Raw genomic sequence first — 25,428 nt, 5'->3', positions numbered from 1 at the left:
TCTTTCTGCTGGAAAAAATCATAACTACGTATACAACTGTATGCTGAGACCAAGAGTCCTCCCAGCAAATCATGGAGTTTGGGTGGTCTGTGAAACCTATGAAGCATGAACTGCATCATGAACGTCCAGCTCTCTGGTATTTACATTAAGGTCAGATAGAAGTACAGTTTAGAAATGCTTGTCTGTAAGTAACCACACTGTCAAAATAACAGTGGCTTGAACAAACCAGTTATTTTTCCTCCTCCAACAAGACTGCTAGTGTTCGTTTGGTAGCTCAATAATACTGGGCCAGGGTGCTCTGTGGACTGACCTCGAGGTCTCAAACTGGTAGCCACAGTTCCCATTAATGCATCTGGATATGGCAGCCTATGCAGCTGGAGGGGAGAGAGGGAGGAGCTGGAAGGGAGGGAGGAGCGAGAGCATCCTTGCCATTTCTGGCAACTTTGACGCTTCCTAGTGACTCAAGTCATCGACAAGGGATTTTGCTTCTCTAGCTCCCTGGCTATATCCCAAGCTTTCTCTCCTCACTTGGGGCTCCCCTCAAATTTGAACATCACTTTACAGACTCTGAGCTATTCCAGGCCTTGAATTTGGGCCCTGAGGGAATATGGAAGGAGCTAGGGGTGGTCTGGGGTTTCCCTTGGGATGGAGAATCTATCTTCCTTCCCCACCCCCACCAGCATGAGCCACTAGCTCAATCTTGGGGTCCATGGTTGTTGGGGTCCATGGTTGTTTCTGCATGGGCTTCATACTCCACATCCTCAACATGTCTGCACCCTGTTTGTGGGGAAGAGCCTTGGAGCATGGGGTTGGGGGGAGCTGGGACCTCAGCCTTCCTGAGGAAGCCAGCAGAGCACTGCAGACTAGCAGCATGAAACCCCTGTGGTAGAAGCCAACATTCCCCTTCAACTCCCCCACTGCCACTACCTTGGCACAAGTCCGCATCACTGCTCACTTTGACTACTGCAGGGCCTCCTGATGGCCCCACCCCCAAGTCTGTTCTCTTCACAGCACCCAGAGGGGTCCTCTTACAACCAAACTGGATTGTGTCCTTCCTCCTTTGCTCAATTGGGCAACTCACAGCTCACTCAGAAAAGTCCAAGTCCTCGCTGTGGCCACGAATCCCTCCAGGATCAGGCCTCTCCAACCTCCCACCACACTCTGGTCCAGCCACACTGGCCTCTTCAACAACACTTTTGGCACACTCCAGCCTTTGCACTGCCTTTCCTCTCTGCCTAGAACGTTCTCTCCCATACACCACGACTCCCTCTCACTTCATTCAGGTCTTTGTTTAAATTTCACCATGAGGAATGTCTTTCCTGACTGCAGTACCAAAAAGTGTGCAACTGCCCACTCTTGCACCTCTACCTCCTGTCCTTGCCTTATTTTTCCTCACAACGCTGATCTCTGGCTGACCTAAGATATGTTTTTGTCTGCTGTCTACCTGCATAGAATGCAAGCCCTAGGAAGGCAGGCTCTTCTGTCAATGCCTAGAACAGTTCTTGGCACACAGTGGGCGCTCAATCACATTTGTCCAACGCATGATGAGTAAAACACCTACAGGGGGCCTACGATGCGGTAAACACTCAACCAATGATTGCTAAGTGAAGCAATCAATGGCTGTATGCATCAATGAGGAAGTGAACCCCATTCCATCTCGGATCCTAGAGCTGCCCTCTCCCTGATCCCACCCCCAGCAGACCTGGGAGCCAGCCACGGGCACAACCACAGGAACTTTATTTACAAACACAAGGCTGGAGCAGGAGGTGGGTGGGAAGATGGACACGGCAGGACCTACTTCTGCTCCCGCCTCCAGACGATGACCATGCCGCTGGCGTCACTGGAAGCCAGCAGGCTCTCATCACAGTTGAAGCTGACATCCAGCACAGGCGCACTGTGGCCCTGCAGCTTGTTGACGGCAGCCTTGGCTGCCCGCTCCACATCGAAGAAATGCACGCACATGTCCTCGCTGCCGGTCACTGCCCGGATGACAGAGACAGAGAGAGAAAGAGAGAGGCCCTTGGGAGGTGTTGCCAGAGGAAGCCAGGGGCCCTGGTTGTGAAGTCCTGGCATGGTTTGGGGAGGTCTCAGGGGGTGGTGGTCCCTAGGCATTTTAGGGCTCATCTTAGCTATTTTAGCCCTGTGTCCCGGGTGTGAGGCCTCTGAACTGTCTGGGGGGTGGGGTTGTGTCTCACATTGTGAGGTTTCTGGACTCTTCGGGGCCTTTGTTCAAAGTGGGAGGCTGTTGGAATGTGGGAGTTCTCGAGGCCCTTAAAAGTCTGGGCATCATGGGGTCGTGGTGTCTGGGCTGGATCAGCACCAGCCCTGGGCCCTGCCCCTCTCGAGCCACCCAGACACCCCAACTCTGTGGGACTTACCCACACAGGCCCCTTGGCGGAAGGACATGAGGGGGCAGAAGATGCTGCGCACAGGGTGTGAGCTCTGCTCAATGGGGAAGCTTCTCTTCAGCTGCAGGGTCCCCTCGTTGTCCACCACCCTGAGGGGAGGATGAGAGTGGGTCAGGGTGGCGCCTCAGCTCCAGACGATGATGGACGGGGGGCGGCTCTGTGTCCTGACCCTTGCACCTAGGTTCATTTGAAGGTCCACAGAATCCAGTTTTGAGACAGCTGCATATTCCTATAAAGCATAGGCTGACACGTGAGTTCGTGACAGTCTGGAAACTGCCCACTGGTGGAAATTGGAAGCCCCGGCAGTGGGATTCACTAGTTTCTCTTTCTAGGGCTCTTCAAGAGATCTTGGTGTGAAGACAGGGCACAAGGAGAGGAAAGGGATGACCAAACTGGACTCCTCTGTGCTGTGGATTATGATAAGTCCACCCAAAAGAAAAAACAGAGTGGGGGCCCTGGGTGGCTCAGTTGGTTGGGCATCTGCCTTAGGCTCAGGTCCTGATCCCAGGGTTATGGGATTGAGCCCTGCATCCTGGTTCCCTACTCAGCAGAGTCTGCTTCTACATCTCCCTATCCCCCTCCCCCTGCTCGCACATGCACTTTTTCTCATGCTCTCTTTCTCTCAAATAAATAAATAAAATCTAAATAAAACCCCACAAAAGAACCAATGAACCAATAGCACTGCAGGGGACTTGGGGGCGCTTCCGCGGGCATCATCTGGTAAAGAAAGCGAGATGTGAAGGATGTAAAAGGAGCCCACCTCTGTAAAACAATGATCCTCCCTCCAAAAGGGGAGGGGTGGGTATGCACGCTTTGGGTTACAGGGTAGAGAACAATATATAGGAAGGTAGTACAGAGTTGTTAACAGGTTTTACTGCAGCAGAGGGGCGGCCAAGGTGGTAGAAAGAGGAAGGTGGGGAAGGGGGAGGATGGGGAAATGAGTCCCAAATTTGGGGCTACATCTAAATTTAGAATTACAGATACATGTATGTGTGTATGTGATTTTCTTTTTTTTAAAGAGTCAAAAAACAAAATAGTAAAACAGAAATCATCCTGCCAGGTAGTGGTTTTCAGGCCCAGCTGGACAGTGCTTAAGGGAACCTTTCAATAGACCAGTGCGCCCAGTCCTGCCGCAGAGCTTCCAAAATCACTGGCCTACAGTGGGGCCTGGTCATGATTCTGTGAAGCCCTTCAGGTCATTCCGGCATGCAGCCTAGGCTGAGAACTGCACTTGGGTAACATGTCAATGTCATATGTGAGCAAGGACAGTAAACTCCTCCGCTCCAAAAAAACGAAAACGAAAACGAAAATGAAAACGAAAACGGAAGGAAGGAAGGGAGGGAGGCAGGGAGGGGTACAGACCACTGCTCTCAGGGGACCCTAGTCTATTTTCTGGCTCAGGTTGCTCATCTGTAAAATGGGCATGGTAAGAGCACCCTCCTCACAGGGCTGTCTCAAGGAGAAAATGGAGTGCTATGTATGAGGCACCTCAACAGGGCCTGGGGCCTGCAACTGCTATGCTAGCACTAGCACTTCTGCTACTCCTCCTCCCACTGATACTGTCATTATCATATGAAGACTCAACTTCCTTGTTCACTCCAACTAACCCGATGCCTGTTTTCCTCTGCCAAGCAGACAGTGCTCCCATCCCAGTCTGATGGAGGTGGCCTGGACAGGGAAGACCCACCTGTAGAGCAGCAGCTTGTTGAGGCAAGCATTGATGAGCAGCGAGGGGTCCCGGGCCTCGCGGCTGACCCAGGAGCGGGCAGAGATGCTGGTCACAGGGCTACCCTCATGCACCACCAGACGCTTGGCTTTGGTCAGCTTTCCTGCAACAATGGAGGGAGAGGAGGCAAAAGTCAAGGTGGGGGGACACAGCTGTGGGCTGGGATGGTGGCAGTGTGAACACCCAGATGCGGGCCTCAGGCCTGCCTACCTGTGGCCATGTCGAAGAGGAAGGAGAAAACACTGCCACGGTCATCGCCTGCCCAGAGCAGCCGGCCAGGGGCGTCAAAGGACAGAGCAAGGACCCGGCCTGTCAGCTTGCTGGAGCCACCCTTCACTTTCTTGCCTGTGGAGATGTTCATGACATGCACGTTCTGCTTGGCATTCCCCACCTGTGGGTGAGACCCGCACATACCATTATCCTGCTCTCAGCCAGTCCCTCCTTGAGTCTGACCATAATGGAGCTGCTGTCGAAGGAACTGGCTGGTTCCTACAGGAGTCTAATCCCAGTAGGCCTGTGGCAGGTAGACTGGGAGGTGACCGGGGCCTGCGATCCTTCAGAGCCAGCCCCTTGCAATCTAACCAGGACAGCCAGTTCACTGCTCCTTAGCCAGCACTCCCACCACCACCACCGTGACAAGCAAACTACAGGGCCATAGTGACCTGGTAATAATAGCTGGCCTGCTTCCAGATTGGCCCTTGCTGGAGACCTGACTACACTGGGGCTGATGCTGCAGCTGAAGGGATCCCAGAGCACAGGCTCACTCAGCTGGTCCCCTCTCTGCCCCTTGAGGCCAGGCCAAATTTTCACTTCCTTCCCCTGCCCTCTCATTCTCAATCCTGGGGTTGGATCACAGCGGAGCTGTGCCACTGGGAGGAAACAAGCCTTCTGACTAGTAAGCCTGCCCCACAGCCAGCAGCCCTGGTGGTTGTAAAGTGGCTGCACTGCTGTTGATAAGACTGAAGGGGTACCAGAGCTGGGACTCTGCCTCCTGACCAGTACCCCCTTGGAGTCTGTCACAGCAAGGTTACCCCACACCAACACCTGTATCATTGTTCTGCCCAGACCTGTCCCTCTGAGTCTGACCACAGGAGGACTATGGTGATGGACTAGAGGGGACACCCCCTTGCCACCCACACTGACTCCCGAGGACAGCTCTCCTGGCCCAGCAGCCCCACCCTCGGCGAGCGGGCACCCTGAAGCCTGACCACAGTGAGGTTGTTGTTGACTGGCTGGAAGGTGCAGCAGAGCAATTCGGCACTGTCTGGGTCAGGAATCTCCCGGATGCAGCGGCCATCCTCAGAGGCCCAGATGCGCATGGTAGCATCAAGCGAGGTGGACACGAGGATGTCATTGGAGAGGGACCAGGCGAAGTCGGAGACACCGCGGGTATGGCCCCGCAGGACACGGAGAACGGTGGGCGGGGCAGGCACCAGCTGGCACAGAGAGATGCTGCCGTCGAGTGAGCAGCAGGCCAGGCGGTGCCGGTCATCATTGGCGAAGCGCACCCTTGGGACTGCAATGCCAAGAAGCTATTTGTGGGACTCGGCACACTCCCCAGGTGCTTTCATTTATAAAAGGTTCTGACACAGGGCTGGGGACTGGGACCCACTGCACCAAGCACAATGGCTTCAGCAAAGGGCTTTGCTTGGCTGAGAAAGGGAGCTGGAACCCTAGAAGGCCCTCTGCCAAAAGTCTCCACCAAAGGCTTTGAACTCTTCCAAGCAACTCATAACCTCAGAGGCCTTCTGCAAAGTCCTCTTTTAAGTTACTGAGCCCTTTTAAAACAGACAAAGTGCTTGAGATTTTGCAGACCACTTTACTTTGCAGAGGGCTTGTAGGTTTGTGGAAAGGTTTATGGATGGTAACTTCTTCAGAGGTGGGCCAGAGACTCTGTGTTCCAGAGAAAGATACGCTGAGTAGTGGTCACAGTTTAGGCAAATGAGTGGTGACAGGACCCGCTACCTGCTGGCTTACCTGCCTCATCCACGTGCTGGTCGAAAACATGGTACATGCCTGCAAAGGCGTAGTTCTCGCTCAGCGATGTGTCCCCAGCCATGGCTCGACTTGCTTCTGCTACTGATGTGGGTACCACGCTGCCAGGTGGCCTGGGCCCCAACAAGAGCAGGGGATAACAGGAGGTAGGTGCTAGCATTCAGTCTGCTGTTGCCCAATGGTCCCTCTTCCCCTCACAAATCCCCAGCTTGCAGCTGCCCCTGCTGCATACCTGTCCTCATAGACAGCACGGTTCATCTGTGCCTGTAGTTGGTAGGAGCCTCGGCTGACAGAACGGCGGTGCCCACGGGCCCCCAGGGCCCGAGGATCATCCTCAAAGTCCTGCAAACAGAGAGCCAGGGTGGGCACATCTTGAAACCAGCCTTCAAGAATCTATGAAGTCTGGAGTCTTAGAAATATACCCAGAACCAGATCCCTTCTCACGCTACCCACTGCAGCTGCCACCAAGGCCTGGGCTACTGCGGTTGCCTCTGCACTAGCTCCCCTGCTTGCTCCCTTGCCCCACTTAGTGGATAATCAGTAAATGTTCTGTGAAGAAAGAATGGACACTTTCCCCCAGAAAACCACTCAGCAGAGTCTCTTGCTTCATTCAAGTTTCAGCTCAACTGTCACCTCCTCCAAGAGACCTTTCCTGATCATCCCCATTAGAAAAAGCATCCCTCTGTCCCCCATCTGAGTCTCACTTTATCCCCCAAGTCAGCTTTACTTTTCCATCTTAGCCATCCTCACTATAAGCCATGTTAACTATTGACTTGTCTGTCTGGTTTCGTATGTCTACTGACCTATTTTGTTTATTGCCTGTTTACATGCGTTTATCTTGCTTGTTGTCCATTTATTGACTTATCATGTGTTATCTCTTTTTACCCTCTGCTCATCCTAAGAGCCTGGATCAGTACCTTGCACACAGCAGGTGCCTGACAAGTCTGCTAAGGGAATGCATATGGAGGCAGGTGGTGTGCATGGCAGGCAATGTGGGGAGGAGCTCACCTCCATGCGGTCTAGGGTAGTGCGGCTGCTGCGAACGATGCTGTTGCTATAGGCGCGGGCACTGCCTGGTTCGGAGAGGGGCCCGTATCGCTGGCCCAAAAGCTGCCCACGCAGCCTCAGGTACTGCCGACGCAGTGCTGGGGGGTGCCCAGCCTTGGCATTCTCCCGTAGTAGCTGGCTGCGCCGACGGATATACTGTGTCCGAAACTGTGGAAACGTTGGCGTGCGGTACGCGTTGTACCTATGATGGCAGGAGGCAGGGCGGGCAGCAGGCACAGGATAGAGGGAATCAATCAGCTCAGGGGACAGGGAAAGAGAATGAGGGGTGTGGCTGTGCGGGGTGAGGATGGCAAGTGATCAGCAGTGATGATGGGGGTCCCTCTGACGCTGTGATGAGGGTGAGTCTACAGTAATAAAGGGCATGGCGGATGAGGTCACTGTGGGGACAATGGAGGCCGTCTGCAGCTTTGCTGGAGTTGGTATAGGGTGACTGAGTCAGTGTTGACAACAGTAAGTCAGCGTGACATGGTGATGGGGGTTAGTGTGGGGCAATGCTGGAAGGCAGTACGGGATGGTGATGGGGTCAGATTGGGGAAGTGATGATGGTTAAGAGAAGTCTGCGGGATGGGGTGGGGGCAATGGTGGGGAATAGGAAGTCACCAGCCTGAGCTCCATCACCCCTTCCCAAAGGCTCTGGCAGCACAGCCTCTTTACGCATGCCCAAACCTGACTGCATTTTCCAAGCATGCTCTTTCTGACCGTCTGGCCAGCCCTTCTCTGCGGGCAAGCCACCACACCCTGCTACAGCGCATGCTCACTTCCAGTATGCCCACGCAGCCGCATAAGGCAAGTTCTCCGCCCAGTCTCACTTAACGCCATTGCGCATGCACCGCAGTAACCCGCTCCCATGGGCTTCGACCGCTTTCCTCACCTCGCGTCTACTGCTAAGACCTGCTGCCACACCGCAGCCATTCCCCGACCTCCTCTTCTGGCGTGTCCGCCCGCGGGAGCCTGCAGGATAAGGGCCTGGAATGTCAGCGTTTCAAGTGAAGGGATTTAGTTCCGCCCCTTCCGCCGGATGATCGTTGCCGTAGACACCGCGTCCCTCGACGCCTGGTTGTCGCGAAATACCCAGCAGTTAGCAAGGTCATCACCCCAGCCCTGCCCTTCCCGGGCAGCTCCCGGAAGACTGACAACAGCGATTCAGATCTCATCCCACCCCACCCCCCGGTCACCATAGCGACGCCCCTCCTCCCGCCTAGCAATCTTTCTAGGCATTTCCCATCCATCTTCTTTCCCCCCGCCCCCCGCCTTCCCTTCTCGGGTTCAAGAGCAGGGACCGGGATCAGAGACCACCTCCGGGGCTGCCTCCAGCTCTTGAGGCCCCCGGGGCGGCCCTGAGACCAGTGTCGCCCTTTCCTTCTGTCTGTCTTCTTCCTCTCTCAGGCTCCAGGCAAGATGGCCGCCTGCTGTCAGGAAGAGTTGCCAAGCGCAGAGCGAATGGATAGGAATCCTTCCCAGGGCGTGGGAAAACCACGCAAGCGCTCTAAGGGACAGTAGCTTCCGGCACAGGATGGAGGCTCCACCCCTTAAATTCTACTCACTCCAGTCCCTAATGGCACTTTATGTATACACAAGAATAATGTACAAGGCCCAGAGAGACAGGGGCGACTATGTGAATCACTCACTAAAAATTAGGAATACTTTCTTTTAAAAGCGTGGAATAGGGCAGCCCGGGTGGCTCAGCGGTTTAGCGCCGCCTTTAGCCCAAGGCCTGCTCCTGGAGTCCCGGGATCAAGTCCCACGTTGGGCTCCCTGCATGGAGCCTGCTTCTCCCTCTGCCTGTGTCTCTGCCTCTCTCTCTTCTCTCTTTCATGAATAAATAAAATCTTAAAAAAAAAGAAATAAAAGCGTGGAATAAGCTGATTTTTTAAAAAAGATCTTATTTATTCATGAGAGACCGACACAGGCAGAGGGAGAAGCAGGCTCCACGCAGGGAGCCTGACTCGGGACTCGACCCGGGTCTCCAGGACCACACCCTGGGCTGAAGGCGGCGCTAAACCGCTGAGCCACCTGGGCTGCCCAATAGAAAAAATCTTTTAAAAAAACCCAACAAATTCTACTCACTCAAACAGGATCTGGGGCTATTTTACTGTCAGATTGATGGTTAAGGATCCTAGCCAAATGAACAGATTGGAACGGAAAAGACAGTAAGCCCGAGCTGTTTGAAGAGAACACCATGTCAAACAGCAACTCCAGTGGTGGTAGAAATAGGGGCGATGTCTTTTCTGGACTCCTCTCCCCTTCATGTACCTCCTGCCCAGTAGGTCCCCACCTAGTTTAAAAATACAAAGGCAAGGGATGCCTGTGTGGCTCAGTGGTTGAGTGTCTGCCTTTGGCTCAGGGCGTTATCCCAGGGTCCTGGGATCGAGTCCCTCATCAGGCTCCCCACAGGGAACCTGCTTCTCCCTCTACCTACGTCTCTGCCTCTGTGTCTCTTATGGATAAATAAGATCTTTTTTTAAAAAAAGCAAAGGCAAGCAATGGACACACTGGCTGTGCCCACTTTTCATTACTAAGATAGGCTGACACAAAACCTGAAGTTGTCCTCATCCTCAGGAACAAAAAGCAGCATAATTTGAGGGAAAGCCTGAGTGGCTTGGGGTGACAAGGATATGCTGAGAATCAAGACCAAAGAGCAAAATGAGAGATATGGAGCTGAGGTGTAACCGGAGTTCTTATTCACATATTTGTAGATGCTGAGTTCTTATTCACTTATTTTATCCCTGAAGTTTCTTCCTAAATGAGACAAGTGAGGATTGGGACATGAGGTCATAACTTAAATTTTACCATTTCCTGTTGGGAAAACGTTTGGCTCTGAAGCCAAAGTTCTCCTAATCTCCAAAGTCTTAATGGTAATAATTCTCCATGGTCTGAGTCAGAAACAAGATTCCTGCAGCTGGGAGAAGACTCACAGACCACTTGAGCAGCACCCAGAAAGCTCAAACAAAGAGCCAGCCTTTCAACCAGCATTCGTCAAGCCCCTAACTAGGTGCCAGGCACTGGGAAAATAGTAGTTATTGAGACAAACAGCTCCTGCCTTCATGGAGCTGCCATTGTAATGGGAAAGATAAACAGTAAAAAACTGGTACTTACTATCATTAAAACAGGAGTTGGGTTAGTGTTGCTGAGCTGTGAGAGAAGGCAGGAGGGAGAAACAAATTTAAGGCGGAACCAGAATGAAAAGGAACCAACTACACACAGCTCTGGACACTAAATGTGTGGCTAAGCCAGTGAAGCTGATCAGTGCCTGAGGCAGAGAAGGGGAGAAATCCCTTTACAGCACTAGAACTGGGGTAGCTCTGCTCTTAAGATCTCAATTCCATTTGCTTGGTGAACAATTAGGGCCAGATTGTGGGCCTGGGAAAGACTGGACCCTGGGTTTGGTACCTCAGACCCTAGCAATTTAGATAAATGGGCACAGTCCTTGATCCTTCCCAATTTTTTTCTGCCAATACACTGGACTGTATCTGCTTTTCAAATATTAAGGCACCAATGCTTTCCTGAGATCAGCCTCGCCTGCTTTCAGTGACAGCCTGAGTTTACCAAGCTCTCACTACATCCATCTTCTGTGAATGGTCACAAACAACCCTAATGAGGTAGGTGTGACACGTAGCCCTGCTGTGAAGATGAGGAAACTGAGCCCTGGAGGGATTTACCGCCTATGGTCACAGAAGTAGAAGACCTAAGAACTAGCATCTGGACTCAGGGAAGGAGTAGGACTAGACTCATTTTATCATCCTGGACGCCAGAAACCACCAACTCCTGGTATCCAGCCAGCAGTGTTGACAACAGTGCTCCATCTCTCTTCTCTCTCTGTACATCGCCAGCATCAAATCTCAAATCTTTTTTTTTTTTTTTTATGATAGTCACAGAGAGAGAGAGGCAGAGACATAGGCAGAGGGAGAAGCAGGCTCCATGCACCGGGAGCCTGATGTGGGATTCGATCCTGGGTCTCCAGGATCGCGCCCTGGGCCAAAGGCAGGCGCCAAACCGCTGCGCCACCCAGGGATCCCCTCAAATCTCAAATCAATTCCACTCCTCTTTGGCCTCTAGCACTGGCAGGTCCACCCGGAAATCCAAAATGGCTCCCAGCTACTGTGAGGAGAAGCTCTCTGGCCTCCTCTCCAATTTTGCCCCTTGTTGCTCTTACTCAATCAGGTTAGGTTCTAGCCGTGCTGGCTTTCTCACACATCCTTGAAAACTGCACAAACTGTTTTTGGGCTCTGGAACGTTCTTTCCTGTGCGCTCTCAGCAAATACTTCTATTCATCCAATGGTGATATTATTAATAAGTGCTCTGTGCCAGGTACTGTCCTAAGCACTTTACAGACCTAGGAAACCTTTAATGCTCACAGCACCCTGTGAAATTGGTACTGTTATACTATGTTAGAGATGGGGAAATGGGAAAGAGCTGAAGTGACTTGCCCAAAGTCAGTCAATAAGTGCTGGGGCTGGGTTTGCACCAAGGCCACCCGGCTCTGGGAATCCTTGCTCTTAACCACTACATTGTTTAACACTGACTCCCAAATTACCTTGTGTAAGTTCCTCCAGGGTATATTCGTAACTTCATTAGTACTTTCATCCCACAACTTGTTTGACCTGTCAGCAAATTCCGTTAGTTCCACCTTCAGAATTTATCCAAAATGCAACCTCTCCTGTTCCTGTCCACTGCTACCACCACCATTGCTGGCTTCAACTCCTGCAGTGGCCTTCTCACAGCTTCTGCCCCCAGGCCTCCCTGTCTGCTCTCATAGCAGCCAGAGGATCCTGTCACAACCCAAGTCAACTCTCAGCCTCCATCTGCTCACAACCCTGTCCAGCCTCCATCTCTCAGAGAAAAGGCCAAGGTCCTCCTTGTGGCCAGTGAGGCCTTCTACGACTAGGCCTCTGTGACTTCTCCAACCTTGCCTCCTGCCACTGGCACCCTTGCTCACCCTGCTCCTGCCACACTGACCTTCTTGCCATTCCTCACACACACGCCAAACAAGCTCCCACCTTGGGGCCTTTGCACTTGCTTGCTTTTCCTTCTGCCTATAGTTCTCCTCTCCCAGATGTCAAGGCAAGGCTATACTGACAGATATGGTAAGGAAACAAGCCCTCATTTGATTGAGAGATTACGTATAGATAGCAAAAGCAGGACTAGCCACAGATGCTAGCCCATGTCTCACATGCTGGGTAACACCAAAACGAAAGGGACCAGACCACTGCAGCACAGATGGTAGGACACCCTGTAGCCAAGGAACTAATGCCATACTAGGCAGTTCTACAGCCATAAGTCAGGGGAGGAAAGGGACAAAAAGCCTCATACCTGACCAGATCCATTGGTGATGCAAAACCGCCTCATGATGGCCTCCTTGGTAGACAAGGAATGAGGAATGGCCTCACAAGCGCCTTGTGCTCTGAGGATCACAGGGCGTTCTGCCAATACTTAGGTCAGCCTGTCTACGTGGCCTATGTAGAGACGTGCAAGGCCTTTGGGAGTGCTATGGCGGAACCATTCTTCTGCATCAAGTATCTTCCTTGCTAGCTCTCCCCCGCTATCTTCAAGTCTTTGTTGAGAGGCCACCTCCCAAGTAGCCTTCCCTGACTACCTTGCATGAAATAGCAAATCCCATCTCTCTCCACATCCCCAGCTTTCATTCTCGCCACTCCCTAACACTACATTACACACTGATTTATTACTATACTGTCTTTAAATCCCACCATGATGTGATTCCTGAGGGAAAGATATGTTGTATCCATTGCTCTGCCCCTACAATTATCTGTCACATGTAACAAATGCTAACATTTGGGTGCTTGGGTGGCTTAGTTCCTTGAGCATCTGACCTTGGCTCAAGTCATGGTCTCAGGGTCCTGGGACAGGAGCCAATTGGCTCCTTGCTCAGTGAAGAGTCTACTTCTCCTTCTCCCTCTGCCCCTCCCTCCTGCCCCCCTCCCCACTTGTGCTGAGTCTTTCTTCTTTAAAAAAACAAATGCCAACATTTATTGACCATATGTAACTACCACTGATCTAGCTGCTTCCTAGGTCTAGCTCATATAATGGGCTACCTTTATTATCTCTCTTTTCTAGGCCAAGAGAAAGGTTTTAAGAGGTTGTGGCTATGGAGGTTGGAAGGCAGGACCTCTGGTGCTGGGCAAAGGAAGAGCCCTTTTGTCTGGAAAAGCCAGAAGGATCCTGAGATCCGTGACTGGAGAGGGGAAGCAGGATGGGGTTTCAGGGCCAGTATCTGGAAAACAACATCAGACACCAACAAAGAGAGGTTAGTATTTATAGAATGGAATTTTTTGAGGCTTTTGGGTTGAAACACCTTTAACTACGGGAGAAGTCTTTAGGGAACAGGCCAGGCCAGCAGAAAAGAGCTGATAGCTACCCAACCCCGCCCCCCCCCCCCCCCAATGCTGAGGTCTAACAAGCCACACCCATAACAGTTGAGTTTTTGTTATGGAAAATTTCAAGCTTACAGCAGTGTTGATATAACGAACTTTCACGTATCTATCACAGAGATTAAAAAATTACAGACACAGCGGGTTTTTTTTTTTTTTTTTAAGCTGCGGGCTTCACAAGCATTGGAGCGGTTTGGGCCAGCTGTTAAGACACAACAAAGTGGGGAAACACCAGGGAACTTGGCACATTTCTTTCATTAAGCCTTTCTTCCCTTATGGAGACAAGTCGGTAGACTGGACTCCAGTGAATTAAAACATACCTGTTACTATGGATTACAATCATAAGGATTAAAACACAGACCACAAATCATGTGTCCAGATAATTACTAAAAACTAGAAAAAGCAAAGGAAAATTCCAAAGAAGAGTTTCACTTAAGCTTAAAATTGAGTCCAAAAATTTGACTCAACGTTGTACCAGGAATGTTTATACAGAACGCCATGGACGGTTTTGGACAATTTATAAAGCTGAACTTCCTTGGTACATTCACTGTTAAGACTGCTCAACAGGCTCCAGGGCAGCTCTCTATAACCGAACATTTTTTGTAGTATGTTGTATGCATATTCATACTAAGAGGAAAAAAAGATTATGAAAAGCTTTGGGGTGTTTGGCTCGAAGAGCATAGGACTCAATCTTGGGGTTGAGTTTGAGCCCATTAGGTGTAGATGACTTAAAAACAAGCAAAAAATTATGAAAAGCTCCGTGTCAGGTCTCGTATCAAATTTGAAAAAAAAAAAACCCACTTCTAGTTTCTCAGGTCTTTGTGCACTCTGAATTAGAAAAATGATCATGGCCTCTATCTCAGTCTGAGGAAAGGTTGGGGAGGTGGAAGAATGCAGCTGGAGGACAGATTTCATCCTGAGAAGCAAAGTGGTAGAACACTGGCTACTGATCATTACCCAATACGCCTTCTTCCAATACCTTAAATATTTTTTTTAAAGATTTTATTTGTTCATGAGACACAGAGAGGCAGACATGGACAGAGGCAGAGGGAGATGCAAGCAGGCTTCATGCAGGGAGCCTGATGTGGAACTCGACCCCGGTACTCCAGGATCATGCTCTGAGCCGAAGGCAGGCGTGCCTAACTGGTGAGCTACCCAAGCGTCCCAATATCTTAAATATTCACAGCAACTTATTTTGAAAAGCCTTTTGAAAGTTTCATATAACCCCAAATCCAGGAGTGCGTGGGACAAGGGTGTGGGTGCACTATCAGTAATTTGCCATGTCCTAAGATGCCCATCTTGAGGGCACTATTATTTCCATCTTATAGTTGTTGAACCTGAGGCAGAGGAATTAGGCTGTGAAGCAGCCCACATGGGGTGGGTGAAGGGCACGGCGTTGGATTTATTCTTGAAAAGAACAGAGGTAAGGGGTCTAAAAGAGGTTTGCATCAAAGTTTTTGGTCTAGGAAAGATACAGGGCTTGAAAATACAAGTATTTGCAGACCAAGGACCCGGTCTATTTTTTTAAAAAAAATATTTTATTTATTCATGAGATCACAAGACCAAGACCGAGAGAGGCAGAGATACAGGCAGAGGGAGAAGCAGGCTCCATGCAGGGAGCCTGATGTGGGACTTGATCCCGGGTCTCCAGAATCACGTTCCGGTCCAGAGGTGGCGCTAAACCGCTGAGCCACCCAGGCTGCCCCAAGGGTCTTCACAGGCCTTGGGACAGAGGTTCTCAAGGAACCTCTGCACAGGAGTTTCTGATATCCGTGGGTTCTTGAGGAACATGCACACTAATGAAATTCTGGTCAAATGGAAGCAGAAAACTAATAAGCATTTTAAGGGAGTTTTAAAAGTCCTGTATCTGGGTGGCTCAGTGGTTTAGCGCCTGCCTTCAGTCCAGGGTGTGATCCTGGAGACCTGGGATCGAGTCCCACGTCAGGCTCCCCACAGGGAGCTGGCTTCTCCCTCTGCCTGTATCTGTGTCTCTCATGAATAACTGTCCTATATCTGGAAATTTTATTGATCAGCAGTCACACTGAGAAAACCGAGTCCTCTAAGCCCTTTTCCTTAGAGAAAATAAATAGCAAGAGACTAAGCCTTCCTGGGCTGGATAACATGGGGCATGAACACAACCCTAAGAATCAAGGATCACATACTCTGCCAACTGAACCAGCCAGGTGCCCCTACAAGAAACTTTTTAAAGATTTTTTATTCATTTATTCATGAGAGACAGAAAGAGGCAGAGACACACAGGAAGAGGGAGCAGACTCCATGCAGAGAGTCCGATGTGGGACTCGATCCGGGGATCCCAGGATCACACTCTGAGCCAAAGTCAGATGCTCAACTGCTGAGCCACCCAGGGGTCCCTACAAGGAACTTTCTACATCAGGAGATCAGAACAGGTGTAGGAGGCTGTAGTCTTTGTTGAGGTCACTTAGGAATCACATTGTTGCAGAAATTTCAGTTGATTATGCAATCTTGCCTAAAGCCAGGATGACATTTCACTTCCTGACAGGCAGGGAGCAGATGCCCCCTCACTGTGGCCTACCTGCAAGGCAGGAATGGCGCTCTTCCTGCCAGCTCCCACTGCCTTTGGGTCCCCAAAGGCTCAGAATGCTTCCTCACACCAAGTACCCAACATCAACCAGTGGTGGCAGCCACAAGGCCCATTTTCCTGGTTCAGTGAACCAATCAAGAGGTGTGAGAAGTTCTCTAGCCTCCATCCACTTGCCAAAGCAGATTCATGACTGGTTGGGTAGAAGGGTCTATGGGGTCTTTCCAACCAACTGGAGCCAGGGAGGCAGACTTCCCATACTGGGACTCTTCCAACAGACCTATAATCTCAGTTCAGGGAACTAAAAATACCAGAGTGAGCAAGCTTATCAACTTCTCAGTTCTGGAGCCTGGAAGTCTATCAAGGTGCCAGCAGGGCAGAGCTCTAGGGAGATCCCTTTTCCAAACTACCAATTTCTTGTATCCTCATGTGGCTGAGAACAGAGGAAAGCCTTCTTGGGACTTGTGAGGGCACTACCCACTCTTCATGACCTTAACTAATGATAATCACCCCCCAAGACCATCATATTGGGAAAAGGAGGGTTTCCATAGGACTTTTGAGGGAACACACTGAATTCATTCACTCCATGAATGAGGAAATGAAGCATTAATGATGTCCTGGAACTGGTGATCAGGTGGTACCGACTTTGCATCAAGTAGGTGGAAGCCATGGACACAACTGATTTAGAAATTCCAAAAGGAGGGATAAAAGCCAATAGGACTCCCAATGTAGCCACTCGAACCAGGACTGAAGGGACTGGCAGTAGGACTGAGGAACTAAGATTAGCTCTAAGTGCAAAACCATTGCCACCACCTCACCACCAGACTCATACCACCGAAGACTGAATCCCTGTGACAAGGAGCTTTGCTAACCATTCTCAAGGACTGTACATGCCTATTAAATGTACTTAACCCTCATGAAGAAATGTGACATGCTCATGAGGTTGAGGACCACAGGTTAAGTGTCCTACCCAAGGTTAAATAGCTGGAAGGCAGCAGATACTGCATTTGTGTCCTGGAATCCGAGTCCAGTCTGAGCTCTTAGAAACTGGTTTTCAAATCAGGATTTTTCCACGTTCCTCAGACAAGGTTGAGTTTAATAGATTTCTTCCACCTCCCAACATTTCAAAGAAACTGGAAATGCTTTTTATAATATGGTTTAACTCCCACCAGGTGCTTACACTCAGAACAATCCTGTGAGGACACCCATCTGATGCTCAGAGAAGCTAAGGAGACTCAAACCCTAGCAGTCGGATTCCCAAGCTGACCAAAAAAGGACCAAGAGGCCATCTCAGAAAACCTAATTCCAACAAGAATATTTCCTCTATAACTCCCACCACCCCCACACTTGATGTACTCAAACTCAACTTTAAACTGGAGAGTTCAAAAAAAAAAAAAATAAACTGCAGAGTTCTACTCTTTTGCCTACCCACTCCCCTCCAACTAAATTCTTTCCTAAAACCCTCCCTTCCTGATCTTCCATTTTTAGTTTGAAAACTGGGTTCAAGGGATCTCTGGGTGGCTCAGTGGTCTAGCGCCTGCCTTTGGCCCAGGGCGTGATCCTGGGGTCCTGGGATCGAGTTCCACATCGGGCTCCCTGCATGGAACCTACTTCTCCCTCTGCCTGTCTTTGCTTCTGTCTCATGAATAAGTTAATCAAATCTTTAAAAGGAAAAACTGGGTTAACGAGGAAAACAACACGTATCAGTTTTTCATGTTTCAACTTTTTAATCAGCTCCGTGAAGAACATCCTAAAATGCTCAATGAGACAACAGAATATTTTTTCTTCCAGTACTAAAAAATACATTCACAAATATTTTTAATTAACTGCTGTATACTCAGGGTGGTAACCTTGAATAATAATAAAAAAAGCCCACCTCTAATCATATCAATGATTTCTTGTATTTGCATTTGGAAATTGCTTCCTAATCTTGATAAACATTGCAGATAGGCTTTTAAATGTCCCTAAATGCACATTGTTTTTAAAGCAGTCTAAACACTTTTTTTGCCACAATCAGTAATCCTGAGAGCCCAAACTGAAAAACTGGAAAATACCCAGCATCTGCAATGTCCCAGGATTAATATTTAAATGGGAGAAAATTTTAGAAATCACATGGAGCTTTCTCTAAAAGGTCTCTGTAACAAACTACCTCTGGAGCTCAGTTAAAAAATAGAACTCGATGTACTAGAACAGATGTGTCAGTGCAGCTCCAAAAATCTTTATAAATACAGCCATTTGGAAGGATGATCCTGGATCAGAAGTTTTATTCCTTGTGTATCTGAGAATGGTAAGAAGGAGGAGAATTATAATGTTGGGAAGGCACAGGCACACATGCTCACCTCCCTGGGTTGATAAAGATTGCTGAAGGCTGGATGACAGCAATGCCGCTTCATCTCCTCCATGCCCAGCAAGAGATTACAAGGGAGACAGACTTTTAGATACCGCCCCCCTACCCCACAGCAGACTAGTCCTGACAGGCACCTGAGAACGCAGGAGGTGTCATGTGGACCTGGTGAATTAAGTGTAGGCAGGAGGAGAAGTTGAGTGAAACAGGACAGGGCTGGTGGACAGAGGTCCACTCAGTGGCAACATATAAACCTCACCTACTTTAGGTGCACATGCCTCATCTCAGTTGTCATAATTGTCTCTGTAATTTCCTCCTGAGTAGCGGTCATAACCACCCTGGCTTCTGAGAAAAAACATACATGGCAGTTAATGAGAATGTATCATATGCATACCTTGGTATTAAAAACCACACATATTTACACATTCTGTTTTACATATACCATCATATACAATTTAGAATGCAAATCAAACATATACTGTACAGAAATCATATTATGTGGCATGTAACTTGCACACAGCATAGTAAACATTAACAATATAAACTTACAACCAACATGACATGATAAACGTGTTAACACCGCCTATCATATTACATCATAATTAGTGCATCATGTAGAACTCAAAAACATGTTAAGTGCCATACTTACAGTTTCACTGTAATTTGTAAAAGCAAACACTAGTAACACCAAAATGAGGTTATGTATGAACCCTCAGGCAGCTGAGCTCTTAAGATGTAGGCAACCCCACCAGAGTACTCCAATCCCTTGGCTACCCACCTGCCACCATAGTCTCTGGACCTTCCATATCCATATCCATATCCATATCCTCCAGGTCGACTGTCATATCTGCCACTCCCATAGCCCTGGTCCCCACCACCTACAGCACATCAAGAAAAAGTCAGGTAGCCATCCAGACGTAGGTCACTTTATTAATAAGCAGCTCTCCCCATATTCAAACTTACCACTGCACTTACCTCTAGAGTAGCTGCGACCACGCCCATGGGCCCCAAAGGCACCCCCTCTAGTTCCCCTGGCCGACTTGCCCGCGTGATCCACACGGATCTGGCGACCATCCAGAGACTAGGTGTGGGGAGACATAAGGAGGATGGGTTGGTGGTCAAATAGGGCAGTGGTGAGGGAAGAATGGGTAGGGCAGGTGGGCAAAAGTGCCCAGAAACTCTTGGTGGGCACCAGGTTCTGGGTGCCATGTTCCAGAACAAGCTCCTTTAACCAGAATGGCTTTTATCAGGAGCCGTAGAATCCCACAAAATGACCTGAATCCACCGTGTTCCCCCTGCTACTACTTACATCTTGACTGAACTCAGGCTGAGTTCTCCTCCCCACTCCTATAAGCTGCCCCACTATTAGGGGCTAGATAGACACCTCTCTTGGTTTGAGACTTCAGAGTCCATCCCAGAAGACTCACGAGGTCCTCTCCGGGCCAGGCCCGCAGGTCTGCAGACTCTACTACCTAAGCCCAGGGCAGGTCAACCATCCACAGGTGGCTTCTCGGCCTCATGCAGGACCAGTCGTCGCCTCCCAGGCAGCCCGGCTCTGTCTGCCGCTGCCCTCCACCCCCTAGAACAGAAGGCAGTCACGCTCCTGTGAGTGGGCACTGCGGGGTTTGTTGGCCGCGCTGCCCCTAGCAGACACAGAGGGAAAAACAGAAAGAATGGTGGAAGTGGCAGATGGGGGCAGGGCCCCTATGCAGGTAAGAGACCTCACCTCTCCATTCATGGCTCTCATGGCATCTGAGGCATGCTCTGGATTGGTGAAGGTGATGAAACCAAAACCCCGGGATCGCTGAGTCTCCCGGTCCTTGACCACAACCACTGGGGAAAAAAGAGAATGCATGTAAGAAGAAACATAAGCAACAAAGAGTGTCAGGTAGAGGATGGGCCCCTCCTACCAATCATCAATTGGAAGTTATGGGGTTCTCATAAGACTATGCCTTAGGCCTAAAAAAGAGAAAGGAATATGTGTAAGCCTAGGTTCCTAATTTCTCTCCTTATGTTTCTTTTTTTTTTAAATACAGATTAAAAAAACTTTTGACAAAGAAAATACAAGCAAGGGGAGAAGGCTCCCTGCAGGGGGCCTGCCAGGACCCTGGGATAAAGTCCTGAGCCGAAGGCAGAAACTTATTAGCCAAGTAAGCCAACCAGGTGTCCCTCTCCTTATCTTTCTTGAAACGCAAGGGCCCCGGACTTTCACAAACACTTCCGCTCATCATTCATCTGGCCCACGTCTCACCCTCAGAGATAGGACCGAAGCTGCTGAAGTGGTCTTCCAGAGCCTGCTCGTCGGTGTTGAAGTTCAGCCCTCCCACGAAAAGCTTCCCTTCTTCAGAAGACATGGCAGTGAACTCGAGTACTACGGAGAGAGTATGAAAAAGGGTGGGAGAAACCACGGAGATAAGGAAAAAAGATTTAAAAAGGACGAAAAAAGAGAAACCACAGAAAACAAAAAGGCGACTAAAGACAGACCAGAAACAAAAGCCGAAAAGGCTGGATTCGGCGGTGCTCCATCAGGGAGACAGCCACTTGGGGGCGGCCTTCACGCATGCCCGTATCGTCCTCCACCAACCACCACGCCCGTCATTTTGTGGCGCTGCACAGGTCCAGAACACGCTCCCGTTCTCTCCGCGACCGCAGAACAAGATGGCGGCGGTCACGTGGGGGCGCGGGGGTGGGGGAAGGGCGCCCGCACAACTCGGCTGTCGCGCTGTCACTGCCGCCACCGACGTCGCCAGTCCCTCCCAGCATTCCTCGCACTTAGATAGAACGCGCCAGCCTCCCACCAACTGAAAAGTTTCATCTCCGAGCACGGGGCCCGCCCACTTGAGAAAAGCCCAAGCGTACGTGTCAGGAGCCGCTGCTCTCCCCACTCGCGCACCTAGCTCCAGACTGGCGCGGCGCACATCAGTGAAGCGAGGAGCAGCCGGCCCACAAAACCTGTGCTGCTTACCTGCAAATCAAGCAAAAAGCTCAATGCAACAGCAACCGCCGAGAAGCAGAGAGACTGGGAAGATTGCAGCGCGGGAAGTCGCTTGATAAAGCTTACGCAGCGTGTACGTCACGGAGCGTCCCTCGCACGTGCCAGCGTTCATGTTCATTGGCTGAAGCCCGCAAGGGCGTGGGAGGAAGGGACGATACTGCAAACGGACCAATAAGCTCAGCACGCTTCCGGAAATGGAGGCGAGCTTAGTGCGATTAGCGCACCCTGGCGTCCGTATCCGTTCACTGGCCCTACGGTCTTTATTTTTTTTTTTTTTAAGATTTTATTTATTTATTCATGAGAGACACACAGAGAGAGAAAGAGGCAGAAACACAGGCAGAGGGAGAAGCAGGCTCCATGCAGGGAGCCCGATGTGGGACTCAATCCCTGGTCTCCAGGATCACGCCCTGGGCTGAAGCTGGTGCTAAACCGCTGAGCCACCTGGGCTGCCCTGTTGATCTTAAATCTGATGGTAATATTGTTAATATTATTCTGAGACTACTGTCTATAGAGGTTTGAATCAATTGAGGTAATCACGTTGGTATCATTGATAATCAAGACTTCATGGTTGGAAATGGTTTAGAAATACAGATGAGGATATATTATTATTGTGGAATACTTTTAAATTCAGTTTTGCTTTATGATTATATAAAATACTTGGTTCCAAAGTCGAGTCTAGAAAACAAGGTGTATTTGAAGCAGTTCAGCTTCTTTCCCTTCATTTCATTCTTTTCCTTCCTTCTGTAGGTATTCATTAAAATTGAAAGGTATATTCTTCCATTGTTTCCATGATGAGTGTATATAAACATATATTTCTTTCCTTAGAAAAATGGTAGCTTACTATGTACAGTTTTTAAAAAAGATTTTATGTATTTATTTTTAAGGATTTATTTATTTATTCATGAGAGACACAGGCAGAGGGAGAAGCAGGCTCCATGCAGGGAGCCCAACGTGGGTCTCCAGGATCATGCCCTGGGCTGAAGGCAGTGCCAAACCGCTGAGCCACCCGGGCTGCCTGGCCCTTCGGTCTTCATCACTTATGCACATGAAACTTCGTTCTCACACCCCTTTCTGTCCCTGACATCACCCTCGCCGTCCTTGACGTCTATCCCCCATTGGTTTTGATGTCTTCTTCACCATCTCAGTCGTCTTCCATGGGTCTCAGACGTAATTACTAACCTCCTTCACCTCCCAGTCCTCTCATATCCCTCAAGGGCCCGATGTTTTTTTTTTTTTAATTTTTATTTATTTATGATAGTCACAGAGGAAGAGAGAGAGAGAGAGAGAGGCAGAGACACAGGCAGAGGGAGAAGCAGGCTCCATGCACTGGGAGCCCGACGTGGGATTCGATCCCGGGTCTCCAGGATCGCGCCCTGGGCCAAAGGCAGGCGCCAAACCGTTGCGCCACCCAGGGACCCCAAGGGCCCGATGTTTTATTCCCCACTTTCCCTGTTGTCCTAACCCACAGTCCATAATGTCAGATTCTACGTTTTCTCCGTGTCTGATGCTGATCCCTACGTTTTTGTTTTTGTTTTTGTTTTCCGTGCTCAACACCTAGCCGCCTGTCATGGGATCCTTTTTTTCCTGGTGTCATTCCTCTTATTTCTGACTTCAGCCCGCCTCCTTATCTACAGCCTCCTAAAGTGTCTCTTGATTTTCCTGCCAGTAGACTGCCTGAGGTGCTTTCTACAAAAACAGGATGCTCCAATTTTTAGACGGAGTAAATCCCAATCCATAGAACAATTTTTGTTGTCACTCAGAGTTCCTGAGCCTTTGATCCACAGAAAGTACTTTCAGAGCACACAATGTGGACTTATCCAGAGCAAGGAGTGGCTGAACTCACTGCCCACGATTTGGTCTTGTCCAGCTTTCAGGGTGTCTATGTTTCCAGTCAAGGAAGACTGGGTTAGTCTGATCTCAAAAACTCTACATTTCTTATCCATAGAATGGACCTAAGCCTTCTTCTGAGGGTCAGCCCTCCAAATAGATACTAGATTTGTTAATTTTCAGAGTACAGAATGATATGCATCCACAAAATGGACTTGTCTGGCTTTTGCCATATCCAGACCTCCTATGCCCAGGATGGACATGAATAGATTTCACATTGTGCATATACATAATGGTCTTAGGTAGCCCTCAAATAATCAGCCCCCATGCAAAAAAGTACCCGTTTGCCTTTCAAGGTGTCTGAGCTCTGATCGTATTCTACAGTTCATGACACATCTTCATTGTTCCACGAAAAGCTCCTCATTTTGTTCTCTTTTAATCCTGCACCCAACTATTGTTCTCTTCCTCCCACAGTTAACCACTGTTTTTGGATTTAAAGTGTATCTTTTCAATCTTTTTTTTCTGATAAATGTATTTAAGGCTACAGGTTTCTTGTATTAACTGATTTGGCTGTGTCCTACAAATGTTGCATGTAGTGTGTTTATATTTAGTTGTAAATATTTTTTTTAGCATTTTATTTTTTAAAGATTTTTATTGGGGCAGCCCAGGTAGCTCAGTGGTTTAGTGCCGCCTTCGGCCCAGGGTGTGATCCTGGAGACCCATGTCTGTCTCCCTGCGTGGAGCCTACTTCTCCCTCTGCCTGTCTCTCTCTCTCTCTCTCTCTGTCTCTCATAAGTGAATAAATAAAATCTTTAAAAAAAAGATATTTATTTCTTTATTTGAGGGAGAAAGCATGGGGAGGGGAGGGGCAGAGGAAAAGGGAGACAGAGAATTCCAAGGAGAGTCCCCACTGAGCATGGAGCCTAATGCGGGACTAAATCCTGGACCTTGAGATCATGACCAGAGTCGAAATCTGTTCAGATGCTTAACTGACTGAGCCACCCAGGCGACTCTCTCTCTCTCTCTCTCTCTCTCTCTCTCTCTCTCTCTATATATATATATATATATATATATAAAAGATTTTATTTATTTATTCATGATAGAGAGAGAGACAGAGAAACAGGCAGAGAAGCAGGACCCATGCCGGGAGCCCAATGCGGGACTGGATCCTGGCACTCCAGGATCAGGCCCTGGGCCGAAGGCAGGCACTAAACCTCTGAGCCACCCAGGGATCCCCTATATATTTTTAAGTAAGCTCTATGCCCAACGTGGAGCTTGAACTATTGACTGCAAAATCAAGACTCACATGCTCTACCAAATGAGCCAGCCAGGTGCTCCTAGTTATAAATATTTCTAAAGTTCCTTTATGATTTCTTCTTTCATCTAAGGGTTATTTAGTAATGTTAGTTTCCTTTTTTTACAAGATTTTATTTATTTATTCATGGGAGACACAGAGAGAGAGGCAGAGACATAGGCAGAGAGAGAAGCAGGCTCCATGCAGGGAGGGAGCATGATGTGGAACTCGATCCTGGGACTCCAGGATCACGCTCTGAGCTGAAGGCAGACTTAACTGCTGAGCCACCCAGGTGTCCCTAGTATATTAGTTTCCAAAAATGGGGTGTTTTTTTTAGCTTTTTTGCTGTTGCTAAATTTATTGTATTATGGTCAGAGATAATGCTTAATAGTGATACTTTTGAATTCATCGAGGCTTTGTGCCCTAATGTGGTCTATTTTTGTAATTGTTAAATGTAAGCAAAAAAGGAGCCTTCTTCATTTTATATGTATATATGTGTATAAACACACACACACATATCAAGCTTAAAAATGTATTGTTCAGGGGTGCCTGGGTGGCTGTTGGTTAAGTGTCTGCCTTGGGCTCAAGTCATGATCCCAGGGTCCTGGGATTGAGCCCATGTCAGGCTCAGTGCTCAGCAGGGAGTCTGCTTCTCCCTCTCCCTCTCACCCTTGTGGCACGCTGATAAAATCTTTAAAAAAATGTATTGTTCAGCGCTCCTTTGGTGTATATGTGTTTATGGTAGATATAACTTGTCTTTTGTGATCTTAAGTTTTATTAACAACTATTGGGATGGCTATCCCAGCTTTCTTTGGACTTTGATTA

The 25,428-nt window shown here is 49.1% G+C and overlaps 2 protein-coding genes across 5 annotated transcripts; both read right to left on the bottom strand.

Moving 5' to 3' along the window:
* Positions 1 to 1,714: 1,714 nt before the first annotated feature.
* WDR13 (WD repeat domain 13) lies at positions 1,715 to 10,324 on the bottom strand. The gene is made up of 10 exons (XM_072743289.1): positions 10,294 to 10,324; positions 8,069 to 8,148; positions 7,138 to 7,378; positions 6,362 to 6,471; positions 6,112 to 6,242; positions 5,343 to 5,650; positions 4,345 to 4,525; positions 4,096 to 4,237; positions 2,379 to 2,497; positions 1,715 to 1,979 (listed from the first exon to the last, which is right to left on the bottom strand). Exons 1-10 carry the CDS (start codon positions 10,297 to 10,299, stop codon positions 1,795 to 1,797), a joined length of 1,503 nt encoding a protein of 500 aa, XP_072599390.1. The 5' UTR covers positions 10,300 to 10,324; the 3' UTR covers positions 1,715 to 1,794.
* Positions 10,325 to 17,850: 7,526 nt separating this feature from the next.
* RBM3 (RNA binding motif protein 3) lies at positions 17,851 to 21,574 on the bottom strand. 4 transcript variants are annotated; one of them, XM_025982512.2, is made up of 7 exons: positions 21,453 to 21,574; positions 20,739 to 20,858; positions 20,214 to 20,320; positions 19,463 to 19,568; positions 19,266 to 19,365; positions 18,747 to 18,832; positions 17,851 to 18,421 (listed from the first exon to the last, which is right to left on the bottom strand). In XM_025982512.2, the coding sequence occupies exons 2-6, from the start codon at positions 20,839 to 20,841 to the stop codon at positions 18,772 to 18,774; spliced, it is 477 nt and encodes a 158-aa protein (XP_025838297.1). In that variant the 5' UTR covers positions 20,842 to 20,858; positions 21,453 to 21,574; the 3' UTR covers positions 17,851 to 18,421; positions 18,747 to 18,771. The 4 variants fall into 4 exon arrangements, with proteins under 4 accessions (XP_025838297.1, XP_072599391.1, XP_025838299.1 ...); XM_072743290.1 differs by having other exon boundaries at positions 18,751 to 18,832; XM_025982514.2 differs by having other exon boundaries at positions 18,747 to 18,829.
* Positions 21,575 to 25,428: the final 3,854 nt, after the last annotated feature.

The sequence above is a fragment of the Vulpes vulpes genome, chromosome X (assembly GCF_048418805.1).
Source record: "Vulpes vulpes isolate BD-2025 chromosome X, VulVul3, whole genome shotgun sequence".
In the NCBI taxonomy this organism is placed as follows: domain Eukaryota; kingdom Metazoa; phylum Chordata; class Mammalia; order Carnivora; family Canidae; genus Vulpes; species Vulpes vulpes.
This window is presented reverse-complemented; position numbering and strand designations above follow the sequence as displayed.